This window comes from Dermochelys coriacea, chromosome 3, assembly GCF_009764565.3.
Source record: "Dermochelys coriacea isolate rDerCor1 chromosome 3, rDerCor1.pri.v4, whole genome shotgun sequence".
Classification (NCBI taxonomy): Eukaryota; Metazoa; Chordata; order Testudines; family Dermochelyidae; genus Dermochelys; species Dermochelys coriacea.
This window is the reverse complement of record NC_050070.1, coordinates 143,227,370-143,255,322: the sequence shown is the minus strand read 5'-3', so window position 1 is coordinate 143,255,322 and position 27,953 is coordinate 143,227,370. Positions and strand designations below refer to the sequence as shown.

Below are 27,953 nucleotides of genomic sequence, written 5' to 3'. Positions count from 1 at the left end.
CGGCAAGCTTGGAAGGGAGGGAAGAGAAGCTGAGCGGCAGCGCGCTCAGGGGAGGCAGCAGTGGTGGAGCGGAGGTGAGCTGGGGCGGGGAGCGGTTCCTCTACCCCCCCTGTTACCTCCTGCGCTCCCCCGCACTCACCTCCACTCTGCCTGCTCCCCTGAACACACTGCCGCTCCCTCGCCTGAGGGGAGGGGGGAGACATGGAGCGGTGACATGTTCAGGGGAGCAAGCGGAGTGGAGGTGAGCTAGGACGGGGGGGTGCGCGGGGGGGAGCCGCAGGAAGCAATGGGGGGGGAATGCGGCACGCCCAGGGGAGGAGGCGGGGCCAGAGATTTGGGGAAGGGGTTGGGAAGGGGCTGAGTTGGGGTGGAGCTGGGGGCCAGGGGGGCAGCACGAAAAAAAATGGGGGCAGCCAAAAATTTTTTTGCTTGAGGCGGCAAAAATCCTAGAGCTGGCCTTGTTCCTGACTGCAGTTGTCAGGGTTTCCTAGGTCTTCTAACATGATGACACAAATTAGACGTATTGGCCGTGTTAGGTTAGCATGAAATATTACCCCTGTTGTATGGGAATTGTTGAACTCAAAGTTTGTCACTGTTGCTGACCATTCGCTAGAGATCTTTAATCCAGCTGGTCTATTGCACACATTCAGGAGACAGTTCTTTTCACAGTTGTATTGAGAATAGCGACCAGTGAAAGTGAGTGCTGATGCTGTTGTTTTTAATTTAATAATTTATAAAATGTGCTTTCTAAACTCAAGATACAGGTATACCATCAATGTCATTTCCATATGATTTTATGCAATATTAGGAGCCAGAGCTCCAGCTGCTGTACAATGCCAATTTATATCAGCCGAGAATATGGCCTCAGAGCATCCTGAAAACCAAATTAATTTCCAACCCACTGTGGGCCCTGTCCAATCAATACGTCTCACTCCTTGTCTCTATTGCATCCTTCTCCCTGTCTCCACATCCTGTTTCCACATGACTCCATATGTCTAGAGCTACCTCTGTGCACTCTGCACACCTCCTGTTTCTCCTGTAAAATGCATTTCTTCTGAAAAGGCCTCTAGAACCACTGCTGAATAACCAAGACCACTGCTGAATAACCAAATATCTGAACTTTAAGACAAACTATATGGAAAAGTCCTATTGAATTTAATGGCAGTGAATGTGACCCGGTATGCCTAGGGTAACAGTCACTGGAAATGCCAAGGTGAGGGCAGGCTGCAAAAGGGAGAGCAGATACTCCCAAGACTGGTGGGTAACACTGAAGTTAAACTTCCCAACCAGTCACAAACTGCTTCTGATCCCTCACTCTGGTTATCAAGAAGCAAAAAAAGAAATCACACAGCCTCCTTTATTGCATTCCAGCCCTTGGGGTCCCAGTCAGCACCTAGGTCCAGTACAGTGAGAAGTTATTTAAAAAACTCTGCTCACATATACAAAATGTTCTTCTAACCCCAAAAGGTCAGCCACATTACCAGTTCAGTATAGGTTTGGATCTTACCCAAAATACCATGCTGCCAGCCAATCCTTTAGTATCTAAAACTAAAGATTTATTATAAAGAAAAAAGAACAAGAAGAGAGATATTAAATGTAAAGCATACATACAAAGCATACATACACATACATACATACAAAGATTCAAAGTCCATGAGGTTCCTAGCAGTTTGTGAGTTTGCTGGCTTGAAAGTTCCTCTGGAACACATCCACAACTTGGATAGGTCACTCAGTCCTTTGTTCAGAGCTTTGTTTGTAGAAATGAAGTTACTCCAGAGGTAAGAAGCAGGAATGAAGATAAAATGGAAAAGATGCAGCTGCCTTTTTTAGTCTTTTGCCATGAGGCTTGTGCTTCCTTTGTCCCAAACACAAGCTGCCCAGCACATGGCTTGGAAGCCTTAGAGTTCTGTCCATAGGCATGTCCCTGCATGCCTTGCTGAGTCATAAGGTATATCCTTTGCCTTCTCTCAATGGATCACTTGTATAGCTGATGGTCCTTAACTACTCCTGCAGGAATTCTGTGCCACTGTATATGTGCAGAATTTATTTCCCCCACAGATTTCTTTGCTTCCCCGCAGAAAAATGACTTTTTGATGGGGAAGCAAAGGGAAGCCACACAAATGGTCATGCAGCCCCCCCCCACCTTCCTGCACCCATCGGTCCTCAGCTGCAGGGGGAGGGATTCCTGTACAAGGAGCTGCTCCCCCATCCACCCAACCCTCGTGCATCCAGACCCCCTCATACCCAGACTCTCCCACTGAGCCTCACCCCCCCCCTGCACTCACAACCCTTCCCCCGATGAGCCCTACTTCCCCTGCACCTGGACCACCCCAATGAGCCACCCACACCTGGATTCCCACCCCACCAAGCCCCAACCAGCTGCACTTGGATCCCCACCTCACTGAACCCCACTCCCCCAGCATCTAGATCCCCCACTGAACCGGCGACACTCAGACCCCCTTGCCGAGCTCTTTCCCTCCCACACCCAGACCCCTGCCTGCTGAGCCTCAACCACCTTCTCCTAGACCCCCCCGCAGAGTCCCATTTCTGTTGCACCCAGAACCCCCCACAAACTCCTGTGCATCCAGATCTCCTCCATACCCGGATCCCCCACTGAGCTGCCCACACCCAGATTGCCCTGGATCCTCCCACATTAAGCCCCTCCATACTTGGATCCTGCCTGCTGAGCTTACCTGCCCTCACAGAGGGGCAGGACCCTGAGCTGTTTCTGAGGCAGGCCGGGTCTTTGCACTGTGTCAGGGTTGGGTACAGCCTCACCGCTGAGTCTGTGTCCCAGTGGGGAGCTGCACAGTTATCTTCCACCTCTGTGCAGCCAGTGGCCTGTGCTCCCCAATGCCATGCTGGAGCCTTGACATTTTTTTTGACAAATAAAATTTGCAGAATTTTAAAATATTGTGCACAGAATTTTTAATTTTTTTGGCACAGAATGCCCTCAGGAGTACTTAATGGGCCATCAAGCAGGCTAGGCAGTGTTGATGCCAAACTCTCTGAGGGTATCACTCAGAAGCATAGCACAAATTTTGAAATAAATACATACATATCTATAATCCATAATATGAAGGTGATACAAACATATAGACCAGATTATCATATCTGGCAAATTATAACATTTTTGCAGATGCCTTATATGGCATATCTGGCACAACTCATTGCAATTTTACAGTATTGCTATTCATAATATCCTCAAGTGTCCCCCAGATTCCATACAGTGTCACAGTGAAAACAACAGGATTTCATAGAATTTGAATAGGCTTCTATACAAGTTTCCCTAAAAACCTATAGAAAGTAATAGAAAATGAGATCTGTTCTATAGGATTTTTGAATCATCCTGAAAATTGATCGTGTGGGTTGAAAAAAATCTGTGGAAAGATTATTTTCTTTTACGCTTGTATAGGATTTTTCTACAAGGGAAGTATAACAGCATTTACAATATGTAGAATAAAAAACAAAAATTATGGAGCCAACAATATTGGTGCTCAAATTTACTATCAGCCACTGTAGTCGTTGAGCTCATTCCCCATCCTTTGTTTGTACATTGTTTATCTAGGGCTAGATTGTAAGACTCCAATGTACCCTGAGAAAGGGACAGCATGTAGCTGTGTTGCCCCAGGAGTAGATCAAGGACTGAACTATGATTCAGAGTCATAATTCATTCCTTGGTTCCTCACCCTTTCCAGGAGGAAATAATCTTGCCTAGCCTTATACCAGTCAAGGATTACTTCCTCCTCTGTGCCAGCTCAGCTATGCGGATAGTGCAGTGAAGAGGTGTAGTCAAAGTCCCATTCACCTACCTAGAACGGAGAGTAGCAACTCTACCAAGACTGCTACAATCTTAACCTCATTCCGTACATTCTTTGGGCCAGGCCTTAGTCTTCAGAGAAATGCTTATTGGTAGCATACCATCCATGCTCTATATATTGAAATAATCTTAAATAATAATGCCATAGCCTCCAGCAGTGGGAACTGAATGAAATCCAGCCAGACAAGATGTTGCATTTATTCCTTCTTGACACTTACCAGTCACCACATCCCAGCCTGCCTATTTCTGAACTGGCTTGTCCGTGACGTAAATAGAAAATTCCCCACAGCACAAAATAACTGGTCCTGTCTCTTAAGAGCGAAAGCAAGGACAGGGCAGCTGTCGCTCTTCCACGACACTTATACTTGATATAATCATGAAGGGGAAAAATACTTTCTTCACTGCCACGTGGGCCCTGGTACAGGAATTCTGAATCTCTCTGCACTACAGTTAACCAGGATCATCAGTGCTCTACTTTCCACCCCACTAATTTTCTGTGTTGCAGGAAATCTGTACTTTGAGGTGACCTGAGATGATGGCATATGGAGAGAGGACATTGAAGGTTGTGGGCTGAAGATGAGAGTACTGTTCTACCAGGTGATCCATGGAGTGGAGCCCTGGCTGCAGGTTGTTCTGAGAGCCAGGGATATGGTCTCCCCTCAATATGTGCCTGAAGCTTCTGTTAACACTAGTGGCAGTTATGCGTGTGCTGGGCTGGCATTGTAATTGATGGGACTCCAAGCTGCAGTAGAGGACAGAAGAAATTGAGTAGACGAAATTCCCTTTCCACTCCTGGATCTAAGGGTGTAAGGGATCAAGCCGCGACATTCAGTTATTTCCAGGCACTCTTGATACTGTTGCTGTGAAGAAAAGATCAAGCCACACTGGGAGTTGCCAAGTCAGAGCGACAAAATGGTCCGCTCACAAAATGCAGGGCCCCAAGCTTGCATGACTTGTGCCTATGGTCAGCCTTTTAATTGCACTCCAAGGGGATGTAACATACTTAGAATGGAAGATGGGTGTCTGTTCATTGATCTACTGTCAGAGAAGATAATGAATGCCAAGGTCACTGTCACAAAATTACACTGTCTCCAGTGTACATTGTCCTCTTGTAATTTAGCTCCCTCTCCCCCTTCTCTCCTTTATTATCTTTTACTCTAGCGTTACCATTCTTTTTCTTGATCCTTTTACCTACTGCCCTCCTCCCTGCCGTTTTCTCCCATTAATCTTCCTTCACTTTCCTTTTGACCCTTTTCCCCCCTCTTTGGTACACATATTATGAAATAGGTTGCTACATTGCTGAATTAGTGGCCCTGTGGTAATGCCCTGCCCTGTGGGAGATGCATTCTCTTTGCCATCCTAGTCTCTTGCTTTTTTTGGCTATTAGGGGACTGAAGCAATGTGCTCATCAACTGAAAGAAATGAATGCCTGGCACTGTTCAAAATAAGTGAGAGACACTGACCTGGCCCACCCTGTCCATCTCAGCCAGAAAGATGGTAGCCACAAGGCAGGAATTTGAATATGGGGGTGCTGTAGGAACTCCTCAGGGATCAAGCAGGACATGCATGACCATCTCTGGAAAACTGTGCCCCACTGCCAGCTCTGAATCAGCATCTTCTTTCCTTGATATCTGAAATCAATAGCTTGATGCCAGGAAAAGGCAGAGCTTTCAAAGTGGACACTTTAGACTGACAGCTTGGGGGCAGGGCAGCTCAGCTGTAGTGTTAGGATTTTAAATTGATGAGTGAGATGGATGGCGAATGAAATTAAAAATTGCAGTAGATGTTACTTGTGTCTGATTTGCCATTTAGTTAAGTTATAATTCACATTTTAGCAGAGCCAACACCTGAGATGCTATCCATTTGATTAACCTGATACAAATTATCAGCATGTGGAACACAGCAAAAAGACCAAAGGACCGAGGAAATTATTATTCAATAGGTATCTAATGTTTCTTGTGACTTCAGTTGATTTGGATGTGCATTTGATTATGTGGTCGTGTTAGTTAAATTACTGAAACAAGGTGTAATGGGACATTGCTAGATCTGTATATGATGAAAGGGAATTTTGATCCATAATTTGGTAGTGCCAAATCCTGAACTTCCTACTCAGGCAACTCAGGCAAAAGTCCCATTGAAGGAACAAAAAGAAGTTCAGGATTTGGCACAAGAGGTTTTTAAACTGAATGCTCTGGGCCTGATTTTCATTTCCACTAAGGCTGCTTTACATCACTATAGCAGTGTAAAAAAGGCATAAATTACGTTTACAATCCCGTTAAGGCCCTTGTGCACTGCCAGAATTGTGTACAACAGCCTTTGGCTAAATGAGACTCAGGCCTTCAGCATGCAGAAAGGATGGTCTTGTGGTTGAAACACTGGCTCAGGGCTCAGTCAGGAGATCTAGGTTCAAGTCTTGGCTCTGCCAGAGATTTCCTATTGTGACCTGAGACAAATCACTTAATTTCTTTGTGCCTCAGTTTCCCATTTCTTCAGGGCAGGGGACTCTCTCATTCTGTACTTGTATAGTGCTTAGAATAGGGGGGCCTGAATCTAGGTGTTACAGTAATATAGCAGCAAGTCACCATTCACTGCTTCATTATGTGAGAGATTTTAAAGGGCAAAAATCTTACGATATTTTCCCTTTCATTCCTTCTGAGTGCTGGTGGAGCTGTTAGGCATGTCTCTCAGGCATTACACTAGCAATTAGCACTAGAAAATCCTGACTCCTTGTGCCAAGGAGCCAATTTCACACTCCTAATCTACAGAGGTCAAGTTTGGGAAAGATTAAAAAAAGGGTGAGGCCTGCATTAAATTGTTCACTGCTGTTCTGATTGTTTCAGCAAGACACTGTGATAGGGGAATAAAACGGACAATAAACATTTCAGGGCAGCTGGAGTATATCAGCTCTCCCCCAGGTGAAGGATTCAGTCTGCTATTCCAAAATGACAGGCCTGCCACATACGGGGTTAGGGTAATGTCACGTCCTGAAGGAGTTTAATCTTATCTGATCCATAGTAATAAATGTGAGGTTGTTAGGAACAAAATGAAATAAAAAAAAGCTAGAAAGAATAAGACTTTAAAAAAGGAGATAATCCTGAGCCCACACAGACACAATAGCATGTTAGTCGGTACTGCTTTTAAGGGCTTCCATAGGGGAACCTTGAGGATTATATTCTGCCCTTACCATTTAAAGTACAAAGCAAAATGCTTTAGTCCTGTTTCAAAAATGTTTCCCTTCATATTTTCTTTCAACTTTGAATATGTCACTTGCTGAGCTCTCCAGTCAACAGACTGGTGGAGAGACTGTCTCTACACTAAATGCCAGTGCCATTTTTACACTAGTTGCTGGGCAATGCTCTCGCATGGGGCTGGTTAAATTATGTTAAAAGCTCTAGAACTGGTTGGCTGAATTATATAAAAAAGTGATGTCAGACTATTTCTTCTGAATAGAGAATTTCCACGTATGTTCTACTTCAACTTCAAGTTACCGGTCTTGATGCAGGAATTACCAGGTGAAATTCTATGGCCTGTGTTGTGTAGGAGGACTGCATGATCATGGTCCCTTCTGGCCTTCAAATCTATGACTGAATATAGTTCATACTACTTTTATTGTTGAGGTCATAGAATTTGTTGTTTGAGTATTCACACAACCACTGATTTATTTGTGGACATGATAATAGATACCACACATTTCATGTATTTTAGCACAGATCATTATTTCTCCTTAAATTTATGCTGAAAATATGTTTCCCATAATTCTCTTGTTTAAAAAATTTTAGCCATTCAATCAAGGAGCAGAAAAAATAGGTGACGTAGGTGACCAGTCACACATTGTATAACAAAGAGCAAATTGCTGAGAACAGTTTACAAATAACTGACAGGTTGAAATTTGGTGAACTATTTTGTTGAAATCATGAATAATGAGCATAGTCAAAGAAATCAAGATAGAGTCAAAACAGAAAATTAGGTCAAACTTGTTGGATAATTTATTTACAATGAATTCCACCAGCTTTAGATAATACATTTCCTTCAGAAGGCTGATGCTGACACCTCTGCATTCTGCTCATCATATTTCCTGTAGCCTGGTAGCTCATTCTTAATTCTCTCTCTGTTGCTAGAGATCCTAAAATTACTTCATGTCTTCTATGCTGTTGTATTTATTTAACTTACACCAAGAGACGTTAGAGAACAAATTAAAACCATGCGTAGCACCACCCCTTAGTGTCACCAAATTAAAAGGTCTTTTAACATTTCCATTATAAACCCTCATTTCAGGGTTTATAAATCCTCTGAGTTTTAAATCAGATCAGACTGAAGACAGAGGTGCAGGTATGCTATACCACAAACTGAATTACAGAAATAGTGCAAATCTATGTATCTGTTTTAAATTGTAAAGCATCAGAAATGATGGTGGGTATAGATGCTCTCTTTTTTAATACCAAGTGCTAGCTAAACTCGCAAGAGAATGCAAAATCTCTGATTATTTAGCCAGGAAAGGGTAGGAATTGAGTGGATTTGATTGTGGTACAGTATTAAAAAAAATGAAGTGCATAGCTAAAACAAATCAGTCCTTGCTTTTTTATTTTATGGTGTCCTGTAATATGAGGACACCAAGAGTCCTTCAAAGAAATGAACAGCAGATATATTTGGAACAAAGCAAAGGAAATATTTCTCCACAAAGCATATAGTCAGCTACTGTTGCAGGAGATCATCCAGGCAAAAATCATGGCTGAACTGGAAAAGGAGTTGATTATTTCAAAGTAGTTTGTAGCTATTGAAGCAAAGATAATTAAATCTCATTTTTTAGAATACGGGCCATATATTTAGCAGGTGTAAATTGGCATAGTTCCATTGAAAGCTTTCACCAGCTGTAAATGCAGTCCCATAACTTGATAGTCTACAGAACTGAAAAGTCTTCCTCTGTAAGGGACTGGGACATAGGCAGTTTGGCCTAAAACTCCCAGTTGGGCTGGTGTCCATATGTCAAGGATGGCCACAAGATGGTAATCCATGAGCAGGAGTTGAGGAATTGCTCGAGCCAGATGGAATAAGGAAGAGTCAGGGTCACAGTCAGGCCGGGTTTAGAGACCAGAGATCAGAGGTAGTACCGGGCTGGAATCTGAAAGCAAGAGTCAGGATAGGATTGAAGATCAGAAAGCAAGGTGATATCTGGAGTTGCAGCAGGCCAGAAGTCTGTATAGTTGCCCAGACCACTTCTTGGGGCACCATCCAGGGATAAATAGTGCACTTGATCAATCAGAGGGCTGCAGGGTACTATCACTCAGTGGTTCTCAACCAGCGGTCACTTGTGGCCCAATCAGCACACAGCTGCGGCCCATGTGACATCCTCAGGGCCATACAGGTAGTATATATAGTGTGTGGTGTTAGGGGGCTTATTCCTTCACCCGCTTACTTCCCTGGTCCTTCTCGCATGAACAAAGAGCAACAAGACCCAAAGTCCAAAGGTGCAAACAATTTGATGTTTATTGGGGTGAACTTTCAGCAAGCATAATTCCAGTTTCCTTCCTTAATGTCCCCCTTCCCAGCTCTGACACCACAGAGCCTTACCTGTGTCCCTGTTCCCATTCCCCCCCATAGCAAAACATGATTTCAATTTCCCCACCCCCATTCCCTGTTCCCATTCCCTGCCTACTTCCTGACTGACTGCAGACTATATAGTAAAACTTGAGATCTGCTTAGCTATACCTTAACCAATCATTTTACTGAAATTTAACTAACCAATCCTAACATATTGTAACATGATTATTTAACCAATTATATCCCACCACCTTAATTAGTTTACACACAGCAAAATTAATTATACAGCAGACAGAAACAATCACAGAACCAGACAGAGATTATACAGACAAACAATGGGGACTACAATGATAGAACACAGAAATGAGGATTTCACATCCCAGCTATAGATAAGTGAGTTCTTGCCAGACAGGATGCTATCAAACTAAGTTTCCTTTTACATTTTCTAGGCACTTCCCTTTCTCTGGAGGCGATAGGCACTATCAGGACAGGATTGTATTCCTACCAGCCCAATAGCACCTGATTTCAATGTGACTAGTTTGGAATGTGAGGAGGTGACCGGTCGCTTCCCAGCTTATGGCTGCCTCTGTTGCTTAGCCAAAGCCCTTAGCCTAAGAACAGGGCCTCAGACTGTCACAATAAGAGAAAGCCTTTACACCGGCAGACCGGGATTTTGATTCTTTCTTTTATACCTCTATAATTAGCTAAGTGATAAGAATACACCTAAATTCTTAGAGTATAGGCCTTTACAGACAGGCCTGAATATCTATATCCTAACATGTGGATGAGGCCCACATAACACATAGAGAGCTGCATATGCGGCCCACAATGGTAAATAGGTTGAGGACTACTGAGGTAGTACTTCCAGCAGTGCCCAATCTCCACAGTGTTCCCTGGATATGACTCTGCCCGCCTTCCCAGTGACAACGTGGCAATGCCAGCCATCAGGCTCCACTGACCAGGGTTCTAGTCCCATGGATCCTTACATCCTCTCAGTGCCCCAAACCTCTTCATTTACAGTGTTGCCTTACCTGTTAGTTGTAGTATGGGGTTAACCTTCCTTTACACTGTCAGACTTTGGCCAGAAAGGTGGACTCGATGGAACTCGGGGCCTTTATTTCAGTTCTCAGTAAGTTTCTCTGCTCTTATTATACCTTAGGCCCAGGTAAATCCATGAAAATCCTTCCTAGATTGAGGCTCTAAGATTCTTTGAGCCTTAGTGCTTTTTAAAGTATGTGTTTCTGTGTAATTGTCTTTAGCCTCTTAGTGATGATCTTTAGATGTAAATTCCCTGGCTGGTGAATCCGTACCTGAGTCTTAATTTTAACCACTTATTTTGATCAGAGCAACTGCTGGGGATAATATATTGGTTCACAAATACCTGAGACATCATCTTAGTTCTTTCCATGCGCCAGTTTTTTGATAGTACACAGGCATGAGGATGCCTGGAAGAAGCCAACAGTATTTTGCCTCTTCACATTTCTCCCAGAAGAGCTGCATGTTGTACAGATTCCTCTTGTAAGCTTGCCCAATGGATGTGCCTACACAAAAGATGTTCCAATAGTTCAACAGATTTATTCCAGAAAATGATGATTAAATAGCTATTTCAAATATCAGCACTAAGGCTTGCAAAATGTAACTAAACACATGCATAAGATCAGCACATAAATCAGCATAGTAAAACAGTTTTGTAAATATTTATGTACTCAGGGCTCTCAGTTTCACGCTTGCTTCCTCTACCACCTCCTCTTAACTTTCCACTTGTGTTAGTTTATGGCTGGAAGTGTTCTTGGTTGTGTGCCTGACATATTATTTAATTGCCTTCTGCTTCGTCTAATATCGCATACACCATAATCCTAAATCTTCATGGATTCCAGTTATCTTAAGAACTGGACACAAATATCCATTTAGATACAGGGACAGATTCTATCTCAGATAAACCTTAGGAAATCTGGTCTAGCTCCACTGACATCAGTTGTTATTATTCAAGATTGGGGCCCCACCGTTCATGACATTCCACAGACACAAAGAAAGAGACAGCTCTGGCCTTGAGAAGCTTACAAGCTAGAGCCCCAGTAGCGCATGAGCAAACAGCTATGCCCACACACAGCCCCGCTGAAGGCAGAGGGGCTCTGCACAAGCTCAGCAGCCTGCATGCATGCTAGACATGGCAGGATCAGGGCCTCAGAAGCCTATTATTATTATTATATTATATTAATGTTTATTACAGTCGTGCCTAAAGACCAACCAAGAATAGGGCACTGTACAAACACAGAGAAGCAGACAGTCCCTGCCCTGGAGAGTTTACAGATGGATACAGGATGAGCAGAGGAGTAGAATACACTAGCAAAGTGAACCATGTGATGGTAGCAAATGTCATGTTAGTGCCATGATTTGTTTTAGGTAGGTTTAGATAGGAGGGGATCAGATAAATGGAAAGAAAAGGGAAGGAAGGGGGGTGAAGGAGACTGGACAGGGGGGAAAGAGGATAGAAGGAGCAGGCGTGGAGTGAAGCTAAGATAAGACTGAGGGCAGGGGAGGGAGAGGTTTGGAGCAAAGAGGCAATCAGCATAGGGCACAGGAAGTGCAGTCAAAACTGTAGAAAGTTCTCGGAATGTCAGGAGGTCCCCGCTATGGCTGCTTCTGCAGCAGCTCTGGCTGGTTCCTCTCTGCAGTTTTCCCCTGAGGCCACATGGTGGGGAAGGGGGAGGCACCATCAGGTCCTAGTGATCCTGTGGGTGGTGGTCTTCCCTACACAATTCTGGATCTATGGGGTGCTGCAGGGAGAGGTGGCCCCAGCTGGGCCCCATTTTACCCCGTCCTCCAGTGTAGCAGTCATACTGACATACAGGTGGTGGGGATAGAGGCATACAATCAGATATGTACCATTTATATGGATATTAGAAGGTTTTACTGAGGTATTGTAAATGATTGCCAGCTAACCATGTCTACCCCTAAGTCGTCGTTATTGAAGTTACTATTACTCCTCTGTAATCACACTGGAATCTGGCCTACTCAGCTTCTATTACATTTTTCCGCCAGTGTAACTGGGGATGGATGTCCCTGTGCCAATAGATGTAACAACCAAAACTGAAAACTAAAAATAAACTCACTGGTTATTTTCAAGTGTTCAAAGCAATTGTCTGTTCGGAGCCATGGATTCTTGAAAACTTTGAGTGCATATTCACTAGCTACTGACACTGCTACTTATTTTTTTTCTTCACTCTGGTCTGGTGGTTCTCAATTCCTTTTGGTCAGAGAAAAGGCCAAACAAATCATCTTGCAATCTAACACATCCCCACAATGCTTTGTAGTTACAAAGGATGGAGATTTTGAAGGCATGGGATAATTTTTTTGGCCATTTTAAGGATGAGTTGGCTTTTGCTGTGTGGGGGGGCTTTCTGGGTGAAGAGGCTGTTGTTGCTGGGTCTCATCCATATTGTGCATGTGTCAGAAATACGTTACCTATGTATCTTTGTATATCTTCACGGCAGCTTTTTTGGAATCAACAGAAACTTCCTTTGTGAAAACACTTTACATGATGTTTATATTTCCATACTTCATTTGGTATTTGTAATGAGGGATCCTTCTACTTCATTGCTATTGAAATAGATACCTATATTTACTCAGGGTTGCATTTTCAGCATAGAGTGAAAGGGGGAGGTAATTTATCCCCCTTTCATATGGATTTTCTGTGCATTTCCTGCACATCCGACTTGTTCAAATCATTTAATTTATCAGGTTATTTATTTTTAATTTCCCCAGAAAATGGGCTTAATTCTCCTCTCACCTACAATCGTGTAAATCAGAAATAAATCTGCTGAAGTTAGTGGAATTCCATAGGTAAGGACAGGGTAAGTGAAAGGAGAATCTAGTCCACCATTTTGAAAATGTTCCTATTGAATTGTAAAAGAGGATATGTCTCTTTCCAGGGATTTTATAGTCAGTGATTCTTCCAGTGATTATACTTAGAAAGAACCTTTAAGAGTTCATTATTGGTGTAATGGAGAAAATGGATTATTTATATTGATCAGATGTAATGCTTATCCTTGCTGAATCATATGGTTTGGTCCTTAATCTTCAATGTGCATGATTAATAAAGATATGCTCTGCAATTTTGGAAATGCAGAATGGTTGCCATACAATACTGACATTTACACAGTATACTTAATGTAATTAGTGATACCATAGCATTACATGTATTCCCTGTTCTAAACACAAGAGGGCATGAATCGTGATTCTGCTTTCATCTGTCTAAACTAATGTAAGTCAAGAGTGAAATGGAGAGTTGGCCTTGTGTAAAACTGAGATCATTGAGAGCATTTGTGAGAGAGCAAATACATCCTACCTGCTCTTGATGCCTTGTCCAGACAATGCCCAGCTTCCTGGAACATATTCTCTCCCAAATGTTTTATGAGAGGGAACTCCACAGGCAGCTCTCAAAATCAGCACACACACTGTTTTTGTCATAAGGTTCCCATGCATTTCTCCTCCTGTGGGCTTGCCCTGAATGAGGAATCCAGGGTTGGGCTCCATAGTTGAAACTTCCCTTTGAAAATGAAATTGCTTTGTTTTATTGAGACTGAAAGTCTCTCTCTCTCTCTTTTTTTGAACACCCCGTACAGTAAATGTGATTGTACTATCCAACAGTAGTGTATGAGATAATCCCATCCCCTGTCACTTTCTAACAGGATAATGTAAAAGGCATTCCAGAGAGACAGAGAATAATAATTTGTTAATTCCCCTCAGCATTTCATGCTTCTCAGTAGTGCAGCTAATTTTCTCTGAGTACGTTATTAAAATTCACAATGATTTTGCAGCCCCACCCTAATAGCTCTTCACGGAGGCAGAGACTGTGAAGGTGAGAGCTAACAGAGTGACATTATATTTTCCCCCTCTTCTCCACAGACTGTATTATTCCAGCTTTCATCCCTTGAGGGCTGTCCAGTTGATGAGAGTGGGCAAATTGCAGCATACTCAAGACATGTTTCCTCAAGCACTGGAGACCTTGAAGCAGGTCAGTGTTGACTACTGTGTTCCTCCCCTGCCATATTCTCCATGAATCCTCCATATATTCCTCCCCTTCCATCTCTGATTGCACCTTACTCTTCTGAATACCATTCCCCAGTCTTTCTCTCGGTGCCAACTCCCCAGGCAATAACTGTGGAGCATGGTGATGGGTCATTGTTGCTTAGTGTTTCAAGTGCAGGCTTCCTTTAATATCAGTCATTTTTAATTACTAGTCAGTAGCACAAAGGTGCCATTAATCACCCCCTAACTTTGAATGGAAAACAGCTATTAAATCGGAGAAGGGTAAAAATATTTCAGTGCCTTATGCAGTTCTTCCCCCTTCTTCTTATTTCTGACTATGCTCTGAGTTGTTCCTTGTTGGAGTGGGTGTGAAGGGTAAAAAAGAAGGAGAAACTGGTAATGTTAAATGGCCAGATGCTCTCCTTCTCCTACGGGGGAGGAAAAGTGGGTGTAATTCCAATGGGAACTGTGGAAGGAGGACAGCAATGGTTGTGTTGCATTCCCCACCCTCCCTGCTCCCAAACAGAAGCCCCTCCCCACATTTCCACAGGTTCTGGGCTCTGTGAGTTGAGAGAGGAGCTCAATTTGTTTTAACACTTGTGTTTTCTTATAATCCCCGCTTCAAATCAGTGAGCAGCTTCTGTTAATCCCTGCTATTTTTTATCATTCCAATTCTTTCTCTCACTAGGATCTGTTTTGGCAGATGCTTCCTATCTAGTTATATTCCAGGTTTAAGTTGTCCCTGTTGTGCCTGAACTGAGTTTATATTCACTTCCTTCCACCCCAGGCTCTGCTCTGCCCTGCTATTATATCACCATTATTACCATTTAAAAATATTGAAGAAAACACACACACAGGTGGTTTGTATCTCTGCTCCACAGCAGCTTTTGGGACATTAGGTTATAAGTCATCTCCCATCCCAAGCCCCCAATAAGACTTGCTGCCCCAATGCCTCCTGGCTACTACTTTGTAATATTGATGTTGCCCATTTCAGAGTCAGGCCTGAAGCAGCTACACACAGTGAGGTCCTATCCCAGTCTCTCTCCCCATCTCCGATGTCTGACACCCTCTCCTTTTTAATTCTGCTCATTGCCTCAGAAAGCCATCTGCTCCATCCTCTTGTCTTTTTGCTGCTAGGCTAGAACGGGGCTCAGCACTGACACCAGACAAGGCTTTCTGTTCACATTGTATCACAAAACACAAGCGCTACACAGCACCTAATTGGTATGCTTTGCCACAAGGCAGGCTGAAGCAGAAGTTTCATTTTACACTCACTCCCATCATGTTCTTTGTGGGACTCGCGTTCATGTGAGACTTGGCGCTACCCAGAAGCTGCTACCGTGTAGCCGAGCAAACAGAAATAGCTGATGCTGTACACAGGGGGCCTGAGTCTTCTCTCACTTACATTAGTGTAAATCTGGAATAACTCTGCTGAAGTCAGTGGAGATACATTGTGTAAGTGGGAGGAGACTTGAGCCTAGAGAACATTTGCACCCCACGGCTCTGTGGAATTCTTGGAAATGTCAAGTCTTTTCATCAGCTTAAGCCATATATCAATAAGGTTATGGCTCCATCAGACCAGGGGCAAGGACATTCATTCTCACAAAGAAACAAAGCCTATTCACCATTTCCACATCCCTAGCATACACAGCCAGAGTCATGGCTTTTGGATGCATATGCAGAGCTCCCATTGAAGTGAATGGGAGTCCCATGCAGGTATCTGGGCATTATATTTTCCTCAAGTGTGTAAGTTAGCAAATTAAAAGAAGTGATCCTCATACCTGTCTACCCCCAAATCATCACCTTCTGTGCTGTATAATCATTTACATTGAGGTCAGACTCCTTTCCCTCCAGTACTCGTTGTACTCTTAAATGATAAATGATTCCTAAAAGCTTCTTAGCTCAATAGAAAGGAGCAATAGAAAATGTCATAGTGTCAGATGATTGTTACTGAAACAAAGGAAAACAAGCTACACAGAATGAGGTGGGCTGGGGAGCGAGGATGGCCTTGTGGTTACCCTCTGACTCAAGAGATATGGCTTCTTTGAATCTATGGTACTTCTATGGCCCCATCATCCTAGTATCTGAGCACCTCACAACCTTTAATATGTTTATCTTCACAACACCCCAGTGAGATAGGGAAGCATTTTTATCCATTTTTTCAGGAAGGGAAATGAGGCACACATAGGTGAAGTCAGTTGCCCAACATCACACTTGAAGGCTGTGGTAGAACAAAGAATTGAAACCAGGTCTCCAAAGTCCCAGGCCAGTGCCCTACCCACTGAACCCTTCTTCTTTTCCGAGGGGGTCTGTTTCTTGCTCTGCCACAGACTTCCTATGTGGTCTTGGGCAAGTCACTTTGCCTCCACGCCTCAGTTCCCCACTTGTAAGACATAGAGTGAGAGACAAGCACTAAACAACAGGTGAAGGTACAGGTGAAGATTGCAGACACTGACAGCAATACAAGCAACATCAGGCTTAGTGTATTAATGATCACCTGCTGATGGCCCCTGTGGACAATGGAGCTGCACTGATGTAATGGAGAGCAGAGTTTGTCCCATTCTTGTTAACCTGATGTGGTTGGATTCCGTACACCCTGAATTTCAAGATGCAGATGCACTAAGATCATTTTGCCTCTTTCTCCTCCCTTTCCTGGGATGGTCCTTGTAAATGGGCTTGATTTTATTCTCAGTTCCATGAGAATAACTGAGAGCATGCTCTGACCCAAAGTATAGATTGATATTATTTTATTTCTTTTCCATTTATCTTTTATGTTTGTTTAGCAATGATACAATTGAGGAACTTAAGAGCTGTCTCCTTCAATGCAGACATTGTCTGTGTATTTGTATTCCCATTACTTAACATCCATATACTACATGTGTAACTTACTATTTTATATTCCTTACAAAATTGTTTACAGATTGATTGAGGTTTAACAACTGATTATGAATGTATGTTGAATAGTTGAGAACTTCCATTTTTTAATAATAAATTAGTATTTAATGTGATGTCTCTCCTAGCAAGTCTTAGTAAGTTAAATCCTCACTTGATAGGTTTAATTTAAATTGTGTCCAATTGTGGTTATTAAAAAAGCTGATGAGAAAGTAATCAATTCTGGATCCTTTTCATTATTCAGCAGTGAGCCATATGGCTGTCTGGTGCCAGCTAATATGTGTTGCCATTTCCCCTCTGACATTTATAGCTTGCGAGCATGCGCAGTTCACTGCTCAGGAGATGGAATGAGTCCTCAGTCGGAGTTCAGCTTTCATAGATGTTACTATAACATTCTAGTGGGTGTACATGCATCTTGCCCGGTATTAGTTTTTCTGATTCTCTTATGTTATAGTAAGAAACTAGATAGAAATGGTCATCAGGAGAATCCCCATAGAACTGGCTGAATGTATGATTCAGATGACTAAAAGGGTGTTTGGTTGTTTTAAACTACATTGCCAGTTTGGGATCAGCTTGCCACTTTAAGATCTGCCTTCAGTAAGGGGAACAGGAGTACTTGTGGCACTTTAGAGACTAACAAATTCGTGTAGCCCACGAAAGCTTATGCTCAAATAAATTTGTTAGTCTCTAAGGTGCCACAAGTACTCCTGTTCTTTTTGCGAATACAGACTAACATGGCTGCTACTCTGAAACCTTCAGTAAGAGGTGGCACATAGCAGTGTTTCTCCAGGAACTGACCAGGGAGGGAACAGGGAATCACAGAATCACAATCTCCAGCCTTGCTCCCCTCTTTCTTTCATCAATCTGCTACTGATCTTCACCTTAGCTAATTACTTCCCTGTCTGTGCCAGCTCAGCTGCACTGGTTGATGTATTGAGGAAGCCAAAGCTGAGGGTCCACCCATTCCTCATTTGGCCCGCCCTCCCCTCATACACCTGTGTGAAGGTGGGGAGACTGGTAACGCAGGTAGCCTGTGAAGGGTACTAACGGTCTGCCTTGTGCTCCCTTGTAAATCAGAGTAGAATGTGGCTTCTTATGCTAAATCCATCCTTGGTGTAACTCACATAAAGTCATAGAATTATCCTGGGGCTTTGGCCCTTTGCAATTAGATATGTTAGAGTCCCTCCCTGTGTTCAGGAACTGTTATACTCTAGTCCTCTGTTTAATGCATTCCAACACTGAATATCATCCTTCCTAGAACATTAGCCAGACTGATTTCAGTGTTAGTGTTAAGGAGAAGGATTTGGGATAGGTAGAAGGAATTGGGATCTGAGTGAGATTCACATCACTCATGTAAATCCCATGTAATCTGATTTCCACGGCCACTACTTCAGCTTGTGGGTCGACAACCCCCTCTGCATTATGTGTGCAGTGTATTAAGACCCCCGAATACACAAATTTCATGCCCCTTCCCCTTGGCTGCCCCTATCTGCATTCCATGTCAGCCTATGTCAGGCCACTACCTACCCCTGCCTGCACCATTCATCTCTTGTCTCCGCAGCTCAAATTGGGGGTTAAACAATGCAAAGGACCTTGTAATGGCCCTCTCCACCATAGCGAATTTCTGGTTGTAAGAATACATTAGATCCTCCAGTAGGAAATGGCCACATTACAGAGAGGCAATACTGTACTTCTGGAATACAATCTGAAACTGGCTCATTTTAACAAAGGCAAATTAATTTCTTTTTTTATTGTTAATAGTTAGACTCTGTATTGCTTGTGATTTGAAAAAATGTGACCTCGCTATGGAACTTTGGTATAGTAAAATATAGACTGTCCTTGTGGTGGAAAAGCTTTCACACAAAGTATGTGCACAAGAGAACTGCCAAAAGGAGGATAAGTATTTAGAAATCTGGTCACACTGTTTAGCATACTCAGAAGAGGAGGGCTGCCCAGCTGGCAAGCCAGAATCTTTAGCCAGGTTCTTTGAATATTAACCTGATCCTGAATGGGTGATGTATGATGTAGTATATTAATGTTTTATTATAACTCTGCCTTACTAAAAAGTTTGAAAAAAATGAACAAGGGAGAGTAAGATTATAGTTCAGTGAAACCTTTGCCAGCAAATAGCTGTAGCTGAGCTGCAGATTGACCTTGAGGAGCCAGGAATGGTTCTAATAAACTGGCAATAATGGAAGTGCAGTAGTGAGCTATCAGGAGAAAAGAAACCTGAAGGAGCAGCACTGTGATATTAGGGCAACGGCAGAAGTGTGTGCGTAGAGCACATGGGAAACCTCTGTCAAGGAGAGAAGTATGATTGACTTCTAGGGCACTCGTTGACCAAAGCATTAAAAACTGATTTAAATAATAATCACCTATCACAGTTCAGGAAGGTAATTCCTCACCATTCAAAGCCTGTACACAGCTGGACTTGTTTGGGGAACAAGTGGAGCAGGGGACTGGAATTCACCTTCCATCCCATGGCTGTTCCATAAGGCTGCAGCACCATTCCTTCTTGGCTTTTACTCTATCCTTGGGGCTTGGATAATGGCCACTGCCCCATCATTCCATGGTTTTGTGACACTTGAGGCCAGATGAGGCCCAGATGCCTTTAACTGGCTGCACAAGGCAGGTTGGGGCAGTGAATGGCTGGGTAAAGTTCAGTCTCTGCATTTACCCGAGCACAGGAACTACTTGATTCTGGGACCTGTTGGGGCAGTTATCACCCCTTAAAAGGCCTAGAAGAAGGGCTAGGGTCTCACCCAGCTCACTTACCCTGGAGGACAGAGCACATGGCATCCCACTAACAGATGGCACTACGTGGTTTGCTTCCCTGTGAACGATGGATCTCTTCCTGAGGAAGTGCAGCTCTGTGAGCAGACCCTCAATGTGTATCTGGTCCTGCCCCCAGCATCCTATCCATGTCATTCTATTCAATGCAGAGTCCCCGCTGCCTGGATGTTTTGCTCATGAGTCCCCTCTTACAGCACTAACCCTCCACTGTAGTGTGTCCATCACTATAAATGAGCGGGATCAATTTCTTCACTATAGCCCCAGTAGCTGAGGTAGTGGCATGATGTTTATAAACATGCAAATAAGAAAATTTTTATACACACTATGGTGATACATTATCCAGATGCTGAGCTGTGTCCTTTCCTAGCATAACCCAGCACCATTATTACCCTTTGGTAAGTGGAAGAGAAAGCGGGGTAAACCCGCTCACCCCAGTTGCCATGCAACACCTGAGAAATCCCCCTTTATATAAATAGATTTTTGTTTTAGACCCTGCTTTCATTCTGTGTTAGTAACAGTAGCTGTGATTATTGTAAAATGAGGCTGAATCTAAAGGCATTTGTTCTTCCTTTATCCTGTGTAACAAGCATTTGTTTTAATCAAGAGACACAGGCGAAACAAAAATAATTTATCCAGTACACTGGCCTTCACATTGTACCACATCAGTGCAATGCAGTTTGCTTTCCTCTTTCATCATGATGGAGTGATGTGTCAATACATTTGCATACGGATACATGCATCTTCGATGTTCAGCGACTCGTCCAATCCCAGTGAAAATCAGACACAAATGAATGTGCTGTGCTTTCATTTGCATTCACAGAGGCACATTCATACCAATCATCTAATGGGTTTTTATATTCTTGAGGGAGAAACTGTGGCTGATGACACCATGCCCTGTGTTGCAGCGGTATGATTACTGTAGTTCTTCATAATTAGATTTATTCCTTAAACCAAGAGGGAGACCACAAGATCCAGCCTCACTTCTGTTACTTACTGTGGGAAGTCTGGAAAGCTTAAGAAAACAGGCTAGTGTTCTGAAAGCAGGAACTGCATTTGCCTTTCTGAGCTTCAGCTTGATAGAAAGTGTTTTACACTGCATGAAAATCACCCCAGGATAGCAGGCCTGCATAAGGCCCTCAGCACCATTTAAGCCCTCCAGTGGCTCCAGGATTAGGGTTTAAGATGTCATTGATAAATTTGCCATTGATTTTAATGGAACCAGGATAGGTCCCTTAATGCAGGGTTTAATTGGGGCTCTCTGCAATAAGGTGATGTTCACCTTGGAAAGAGAAAATGAGAGAGACCAGATGCAATATTTGCCATCATAACGGTGAGGTGTCTGGGAGGGAAGAGAAGTGTTATGTTCATTAGTGGTGACTAGAGCTGGGCAAATCACTGATTTTGTTAGTTCGCTGGCAGTTTCAAATCAAGGGGGAAGAAAGGTGGTTTGGGTTGAACCAAAACGCCGAACAAAAAATTGCAAATTGAAAACGTCCATTTTGGATTAAATGAAACAGGTCGTTTGACCCAAAATGTTTTGTTTCTGGGCATTTTTAAAGGGCTAAATTCATAAAATGGCCATGGTTTAGTCCCATGGTTAGGAACTCACCAGGGGAATGGGAGATATAGGTTTGAATCTCCACGCTGGAGCAGGGATTGGAACCTAGGTTTCGCTCTTTCCAGGTGGGTACCCTAACCACCCCACTCTAGAGACCATTGTGCTTGTTCCCAATGACTGCTCCGGTATGTTATACAAAGAGGAGCTGTTTCATCCCACCAGATTATGTATATTATTTCAATTCCAAATAAGGTTAATAGAATCATAGAATATCAGGGTTGGAAGGGACCTCAGGAGGTCATCTAGTCCAACCCCCGCTCAAAGCAGGACCAATCCCCAACTAAATCATACCAGCCAGGGCTTTGTCAAGCCTGACCTTAAAAATCTCTAAGGAAAGAGATTCTACCACCTCTCTAGGTAACACATTCCAGTGCTTCACCACCCTCCTAGTGAAAAAGTTTTTCCTAATATCCAACCTAAACCTCCCCCACTGCAACTTGAGACCATTACTCCTTGTTCTGTTATCTGCTACCACTGAGAACAGTCTAGATCCATCCTCTTTGGAACCCCCTTTCAGGTAGTTGAAAGCAGCTATCAAATCCCCCCTCATTCTTCTTTTCCGCAGACTAAATAATCCCAGTTCCCTCAGTCTCTCCTCATAAGTCACATGTTCCAGTCCCCTAATCATTTTTGTTGCCTCCGCTGGACGTTTTCCAATTTTTCCACATCCTTCTTGTAGTGTGGGGCCCAAAAATGGACACAATACTTCAGATGAAGCTTCATCAATGTCAAATAGAGGGGAATGATCACATCCCTCGATCTGCTGGCAAAGCCCCTACTTATACATCCCAAAATGCCATTGGCCTTCTTGGCAACAAGAGCACACTGTTGACTTATATCCAGCTTCTTGTCCACTGTAACCCCCTAGGTCCTTTTCTGCTGAACTGCTGCCCAGCCATGTGGTCCCTAGTCTGTAGCGGTGCATGGGATTCTTCCATCCTAAGTGCAGGACTCTGCACTTGTCCTTGTTGAACCTTATCAGATTTCTTTTGTCCCTATCCTCTAATTTGTCTAGGTCCCTCTGTATCCTATCCCAGCGTATCTACCTCTCCTCCCAGTTTAGTGTCATCTGCAAACTTGCTGAGGGTGCAATCCACGCCATCCTCCAGATCATTAATGAAGATATTGAACAAAACTGGCCCCAGGACTGACCCTTGGGGCACTCCACTTGATACCGGCTGCCAACTAGGCATGGAGCCACTGATCACTACCCGTTGATCCCGACAATCTAGCCAGCTTTCTAGCCACCTTATAATCCATTCATCCAGCCCATACTTTTATAACTTGTTGGCAAGAATACTGTGGGTTTCAGAACACTGTTTAAGAACAGATTCTTCCCCGACAGCAGAATGATTGAAATGTGGTCTCTCAGACTTGAGAACCAAAGCAGGAATCTATCAGAAGCAGTATGAATGAATCGGGAAATGTCTTATGAGATGTAATGGCCTTGGTGTGACTTAAGATGGGGGCATTTCAGGAATTTCTAAGGCAGGGAATCACCAGCACAATAGAAAGGGAGCAGCAGAGTAGGTGGCTTAGGCAAGTCCACATGTAGATTGTGTTCCCTAGAACAGTGACTCCCAACCTTTCCAGACGACTGTACCACTTTCAGGAGTCTGATTTGTCTTGCGTGCCCCCAAGTTTCACCTCACTTGAAAACTATTTGCTTACAAAATCAGACATAAAAATAAAAAAGTGTCACAGCTTGCTATTACTGAAAAATTGCGTACTTTCTCATTTTTACAATATAATTATAAATAAATCAATTGGAATATAAATATTGTACTTGCATTTCAGTGTATAGTTTATAGAGTGGTATAAACAAGTCATTGTCTGTATAAAAGTTCAGTTTGCACTGACTTCACTAGTGCTTTTTATCTAGCTTGTCATAAAACTAGGCCAATATCTAGATGAGTTGATGTACCCCCTGGAAGACCTCTGCATGTCTCAGGTTGAGAATTACTGCCCTAAAGTAAAGCTGCATATGTGAACTTGAAGGTAAGAAATGGTGAACTAACCTATCCCTTTTCCTCTCTCTTCTCAAGGCTTATAACATTATGAAAGTAACACATGGAGCAGATCACAGCCTGGTACAAGACCTGATGAGACTTAAGGAACAGTGTGAAGCTGGCATGTGAGCACAGTGAGGATGATCTCAGGCTGGAAAACTAACATTCAGGGGAGAAGGAAAGCAAATCTTTTTTGTATTGACATTCTATGACCTGAGCCAAAGCCCTCTGAATTCATTGGAATGACTCCCATTGAGTTTGGTAGGCTTTGAATCAGGCTCTATTTCCTTTGCTAAAATGTTCAATGCTTATTAGCTTTGCTGTTCTACGGTGTAATTTTCCTCACTGAATTCAAATGTGGAGGAATACAGGCCATTTTGAGAGAGAGTCTACTCTCTGGGAAGCAAATAAGTCTTAGCAATTGATGTTCAAGTTACACGTTGGTAATAAAAAACATACCTGTATACAGAATGCTGCTGTGCACAAATCAGCATCTTCTTTGGCTGTTTATGAGGTGTTTAAATGGTCCCTCTCTGTGTTTATGTTTTAATAAATGGACTTGAACCAAAAGCCCAGGTTCAAATGTCTCTGGACATAGGAAGAGTTTGAAATCTAAAGTCAGACCCAGCCAGTACTTGTCTCACCATTCTATTGGTTTCCTTCTCACACTCTAAACTGAGTTCTTCTTTCCAGGCTGCTCTTTATGTGTAGAATGACCTCTGAATCCGAGCTTGACAAATCACCACCGTCCTCCGGCTTATTCAAATCCCTCCTTAAGCCTGTTTTTTTTCTGCCATGCCCACGATTTGTGAATGCATAATAAAAGAGTAAATATGTAGTTACAGATCCTCATCTGTTGTAAATCCATGTAGCACCATTTAAGTCAATGGCTAATTGACTATGCAAGTTTACACCAGCTGAGGATCTGGCCCCAGATACATAATCAATAGATTATAAAAAACATAAATTAAATCCCTTCTCTGATTTCCCAGCATATCCTGTCTCTGAAGGCCTGATTCAAAGCCCATGGAAGTCAATGGAAAGACTCCTGATGAGCTAAGTGAGTTTACCCTCTAGATTGTAAGCTCTTCAAGGCAGTACCTCTCTTTAGTTTGTGTCTTGAACGGGGCCCAGCACATGTATAGCACTTCCCGATAATATAACAATATCTATATTTTACAAATGTCTCCTGTCTTTATAATGGACTAAACCGAAGCATTGGATCAGAACATGGCTACATTTAAAAATGTTTGAAATTCTGGTCTGAATTTTGCCCCCATCTCTTTTTTCTTTAAGGGACATCATTATGATTGTGGGGTTCTTCAGTTCCAACTGCTTTAAAAATGACCTCAGAGACCTCTCCAGATCAGTGATCCTTTTGCCTTCTGCTCTAGGTCCACATACACAGCTTTTAAGGGCTGTGCATGAAACTCCTTCAAGATCTGTGGCTGTGATACATGGTCAGTTACAAATGAAGGCAGAGCAAGAAGACTGTGGATTATCAATTTGCTGCCAGGCCGATTTATATATGGCCAGGGAAAATGAGGAGCACCGATCAAACTCACTGATAGTGCAGGAGCCATGCATTTTCAATGTGGGAAGGGAAAGAAGGAAAGGACCAATGTAATCCCACTCTGAGCAGCAGCCAGTAGGGAGGCAGGTGAGGGGGAGAAAGGCCCTTCCCCTTTCAACAGCCAGTAGTGGCTGGGATCAGGGGAGTCAGGAAAACAGAAGAGACCACTCCCTGCAAGTAGAGAACCAAGCAAAGGAAAATCTTTCCATGTAAAAGAGAGGGAGGTGGAAAAGAGCTGAGGAGATGCTCTTCTCTGTGCCTTATAAAGTAACTGCAACCCCTCATTCCTAGATTGGAATTAATTGGACACACCTGATCTGAGCTGAGAGTGACTTTGCAAAAATCTCTCTGACTCTCTATGCAGGGTTCCAGCACCAGACATCAGATTGATCCAACAGACGAGCCCTGCAATCTCACACAGGGTCCCAGATTCTGAATATCAGACACTTTGTCGGGTCATCACAATGTTTTGGTATGGTGTGTGACAGGGTCAGGCCAGATGGCTATAGGAGAGTGATAGAAGGCAGATATATTAGCCCCAGATTAAGTAGGTCCCTTTTCCCTGGGTAAGATAACAGGGAAGGTTCCAGAACAATCAGGAACTTTCTGGAAACAAGTAAGGCAGACAGGCTGATTAGAACACCTGCAGCCAATCAAGAAGCTGCTAGAATCAATTAAGACAGGGAAGCTAATCAGGGCACCTGGGTTTAAAAAGGAGCTCACTTCAGTTTGTGGTGTGCATGTGAGGAGCTGGGAGCAAGAGGCGCAAGAAGCTGAGAGCGAGAAGGTGTATGACTGGAAGACTGAGAAGTACAAGCATTATCGGACATCAGGAGGAAGGTCCTGTGGTGAGAATAAAGAAGGTGTTGGGAGGAGGCCATGGGGAAGTATTCCTGGGAGTTGCAGTTGTCACGCAGCTGTTACAGGAGCCACTGTAAACAGCTGCAATCCACAGGGCCCTGGGCTGGAACCTGGAGTAGAGGGTGGGCCCAGGTTTTCCCCCATCCCTCCCACTCCCTACCTGATACTGGAGGAGTTGACCGACCTGGACTGCGGGTTCTACCGGAGGGGAAGGTCTCTGGCTTGTTCCCTGGTCAACTAGGTGGATCAGCAAAGACTGCAGGGATTGTTCTTCTTCCTTTCCCCATGCTGGCCAGTGATGAGGCTAACTGAGTGATCGGCAGATTTGAGTCATGAAAGTGGCCAAACTGAGGGCTGCTGTGAACCTCTGAGGTGAGCAAATCCGCCAATAAACGCAGGACCCACCAAGGCAGAGGAGGAACTTTATCACAGGTGGCTCTTTACAGAGTCATTCTATGATGACTTTTTTAAAGGTTGGGCTGTACTGCCTTAGACCATAACATCCAATTCAGACCTTGTGTGAGGTCAATGCGGTTCCATTATGGAGAAACTTCACTCACTATCTCCGTTTTTCTTCCACTAATTGTATGTTCTTGTCCATGGCTGGGGTTAAGAACAGATACAGCTTCCTGGCTTTCAGTGGAGTGGCACCTGCTTACACTAAGCCTGAATTTGAACTTTTTGATGCAGAGGCTAATAGGTTTCAGCTCGTGTTTCTGTTAGATATATTAGCTACTTGAGGACCTCTTGCATTAACTGTTAATAATGTTTTTAACTTCTAGAATAAACTGAGAAATTTAACATCAAGGTAATTAAATACATCCAATTTGTACATAGTAGCTCTCTTCTTTTTTCTTTCAGAGCAAGGGTAAACATTTTCAAAAGCACCTAAGTCCCATTTTCAAGTGATTTAGGCACTTAGTCCACATTCCATTGTTTTTCAGTGACATTTAGGCTTCTAAATGCCCATGCCACTTTTGAAAATGGAACTTAGGAGCCCAAGTCATTAAGGTACTTTAGAAAATGTTACCTTAGGTCTTTTCTGTAAGTCTGTTCTATCTAACGTTATGGGTCAAATCTGTCCTGTTCAAAGATCTGCTCAGCATGCAAAACAGTTTCTCAGGCTGATTCTCAAGCTGTCCTTGCTCAGATGTAAATTAGAACAGACGGGGGCTACTCTAACTTACGAGAGCTGGCTAAGGTCCCTAAAGGAGCATATGCCAGCTGTAAACTGGCAGAGTGGAGATGTATTATGCCCTGCCTTGATACATCATTTCATTTCCTTCCCTGCAACACCTCCTAGGCTGGGGGTTGGCAACTCTACCAGCTTTATACCAGCTGAGAATTCGCAGCCTGGCAGGTGCAACAAGATTCTGTCGCCTTTGCAAAACTCAGGCAGGACAAAGGGACCAGAGCGTCTGGCCCTGTACATTTTGCTTTACTGATGAATCATTAATTGTAAGCATACTTCAATACACTTATTTCACATTTCTTTAAGCAGCAACTACACTCCTTCCCTCCACCCACCCAAAATTATCTGCTGGTATGGTTGCACGTCAGTGTGCAGAGAGTCATTTAGGACATAAGGATGGTGCTGAATTAAAAGATCATTTCACATAGTGCTCACCTGGGGGGAGAAGAGCATTTCTTGGAGAGCACGCATTCCATTTTCCCCAAGCTCGTCAGCAAGTCAACTGTTATTGCCAGTGCTGCTGATTTTAATTTTTAACACAGAAACAAATGTTAACAAAGCCAAATATTTACGAGAAGCATTTAAACCAAAATAATGTCAAGGCTTTGAAAACATCACTTAAGGTG

At 43.3% G+C, this 27,953-nt stretch overlaps 1 protein-coding gene across 3 annotated transcripts in view; it reads left to right on the top strand.

Annotated features, from left to right (window-relative positions):
• The window catches only part of SMYD3 (SET and MYND domain containing 3), a 675,358-nt gene extending 648,396 nt beyond the window's left edge, over positions 1-26,962 (top strand). For 2 of the 3 annotated variants that reach the window (XM_038393979.2, XM_043512275.1), the window contains exons 8-9: positions 14,267-14,375; positions 23,738-25,861. In XM_038393979.2, coding sequence (XP_038249907.1) covers positions 14,267-14,375; positions 23,738-23,830 — 202 coding nt within the window. In that variant the 3' untranslated portion in view covers positions 23,831-25,861. Of the gene's footprint in view, positions 1-14,266; positions 14,376-23,737 lie in introns of all 3 variants that reach the window. The other variant, XM_038393975.2, reaches the window with a different exon arrangement.
• The last annotated feature ends 991 nt before the right edge of the window (positions 26,963-27,953 follow it).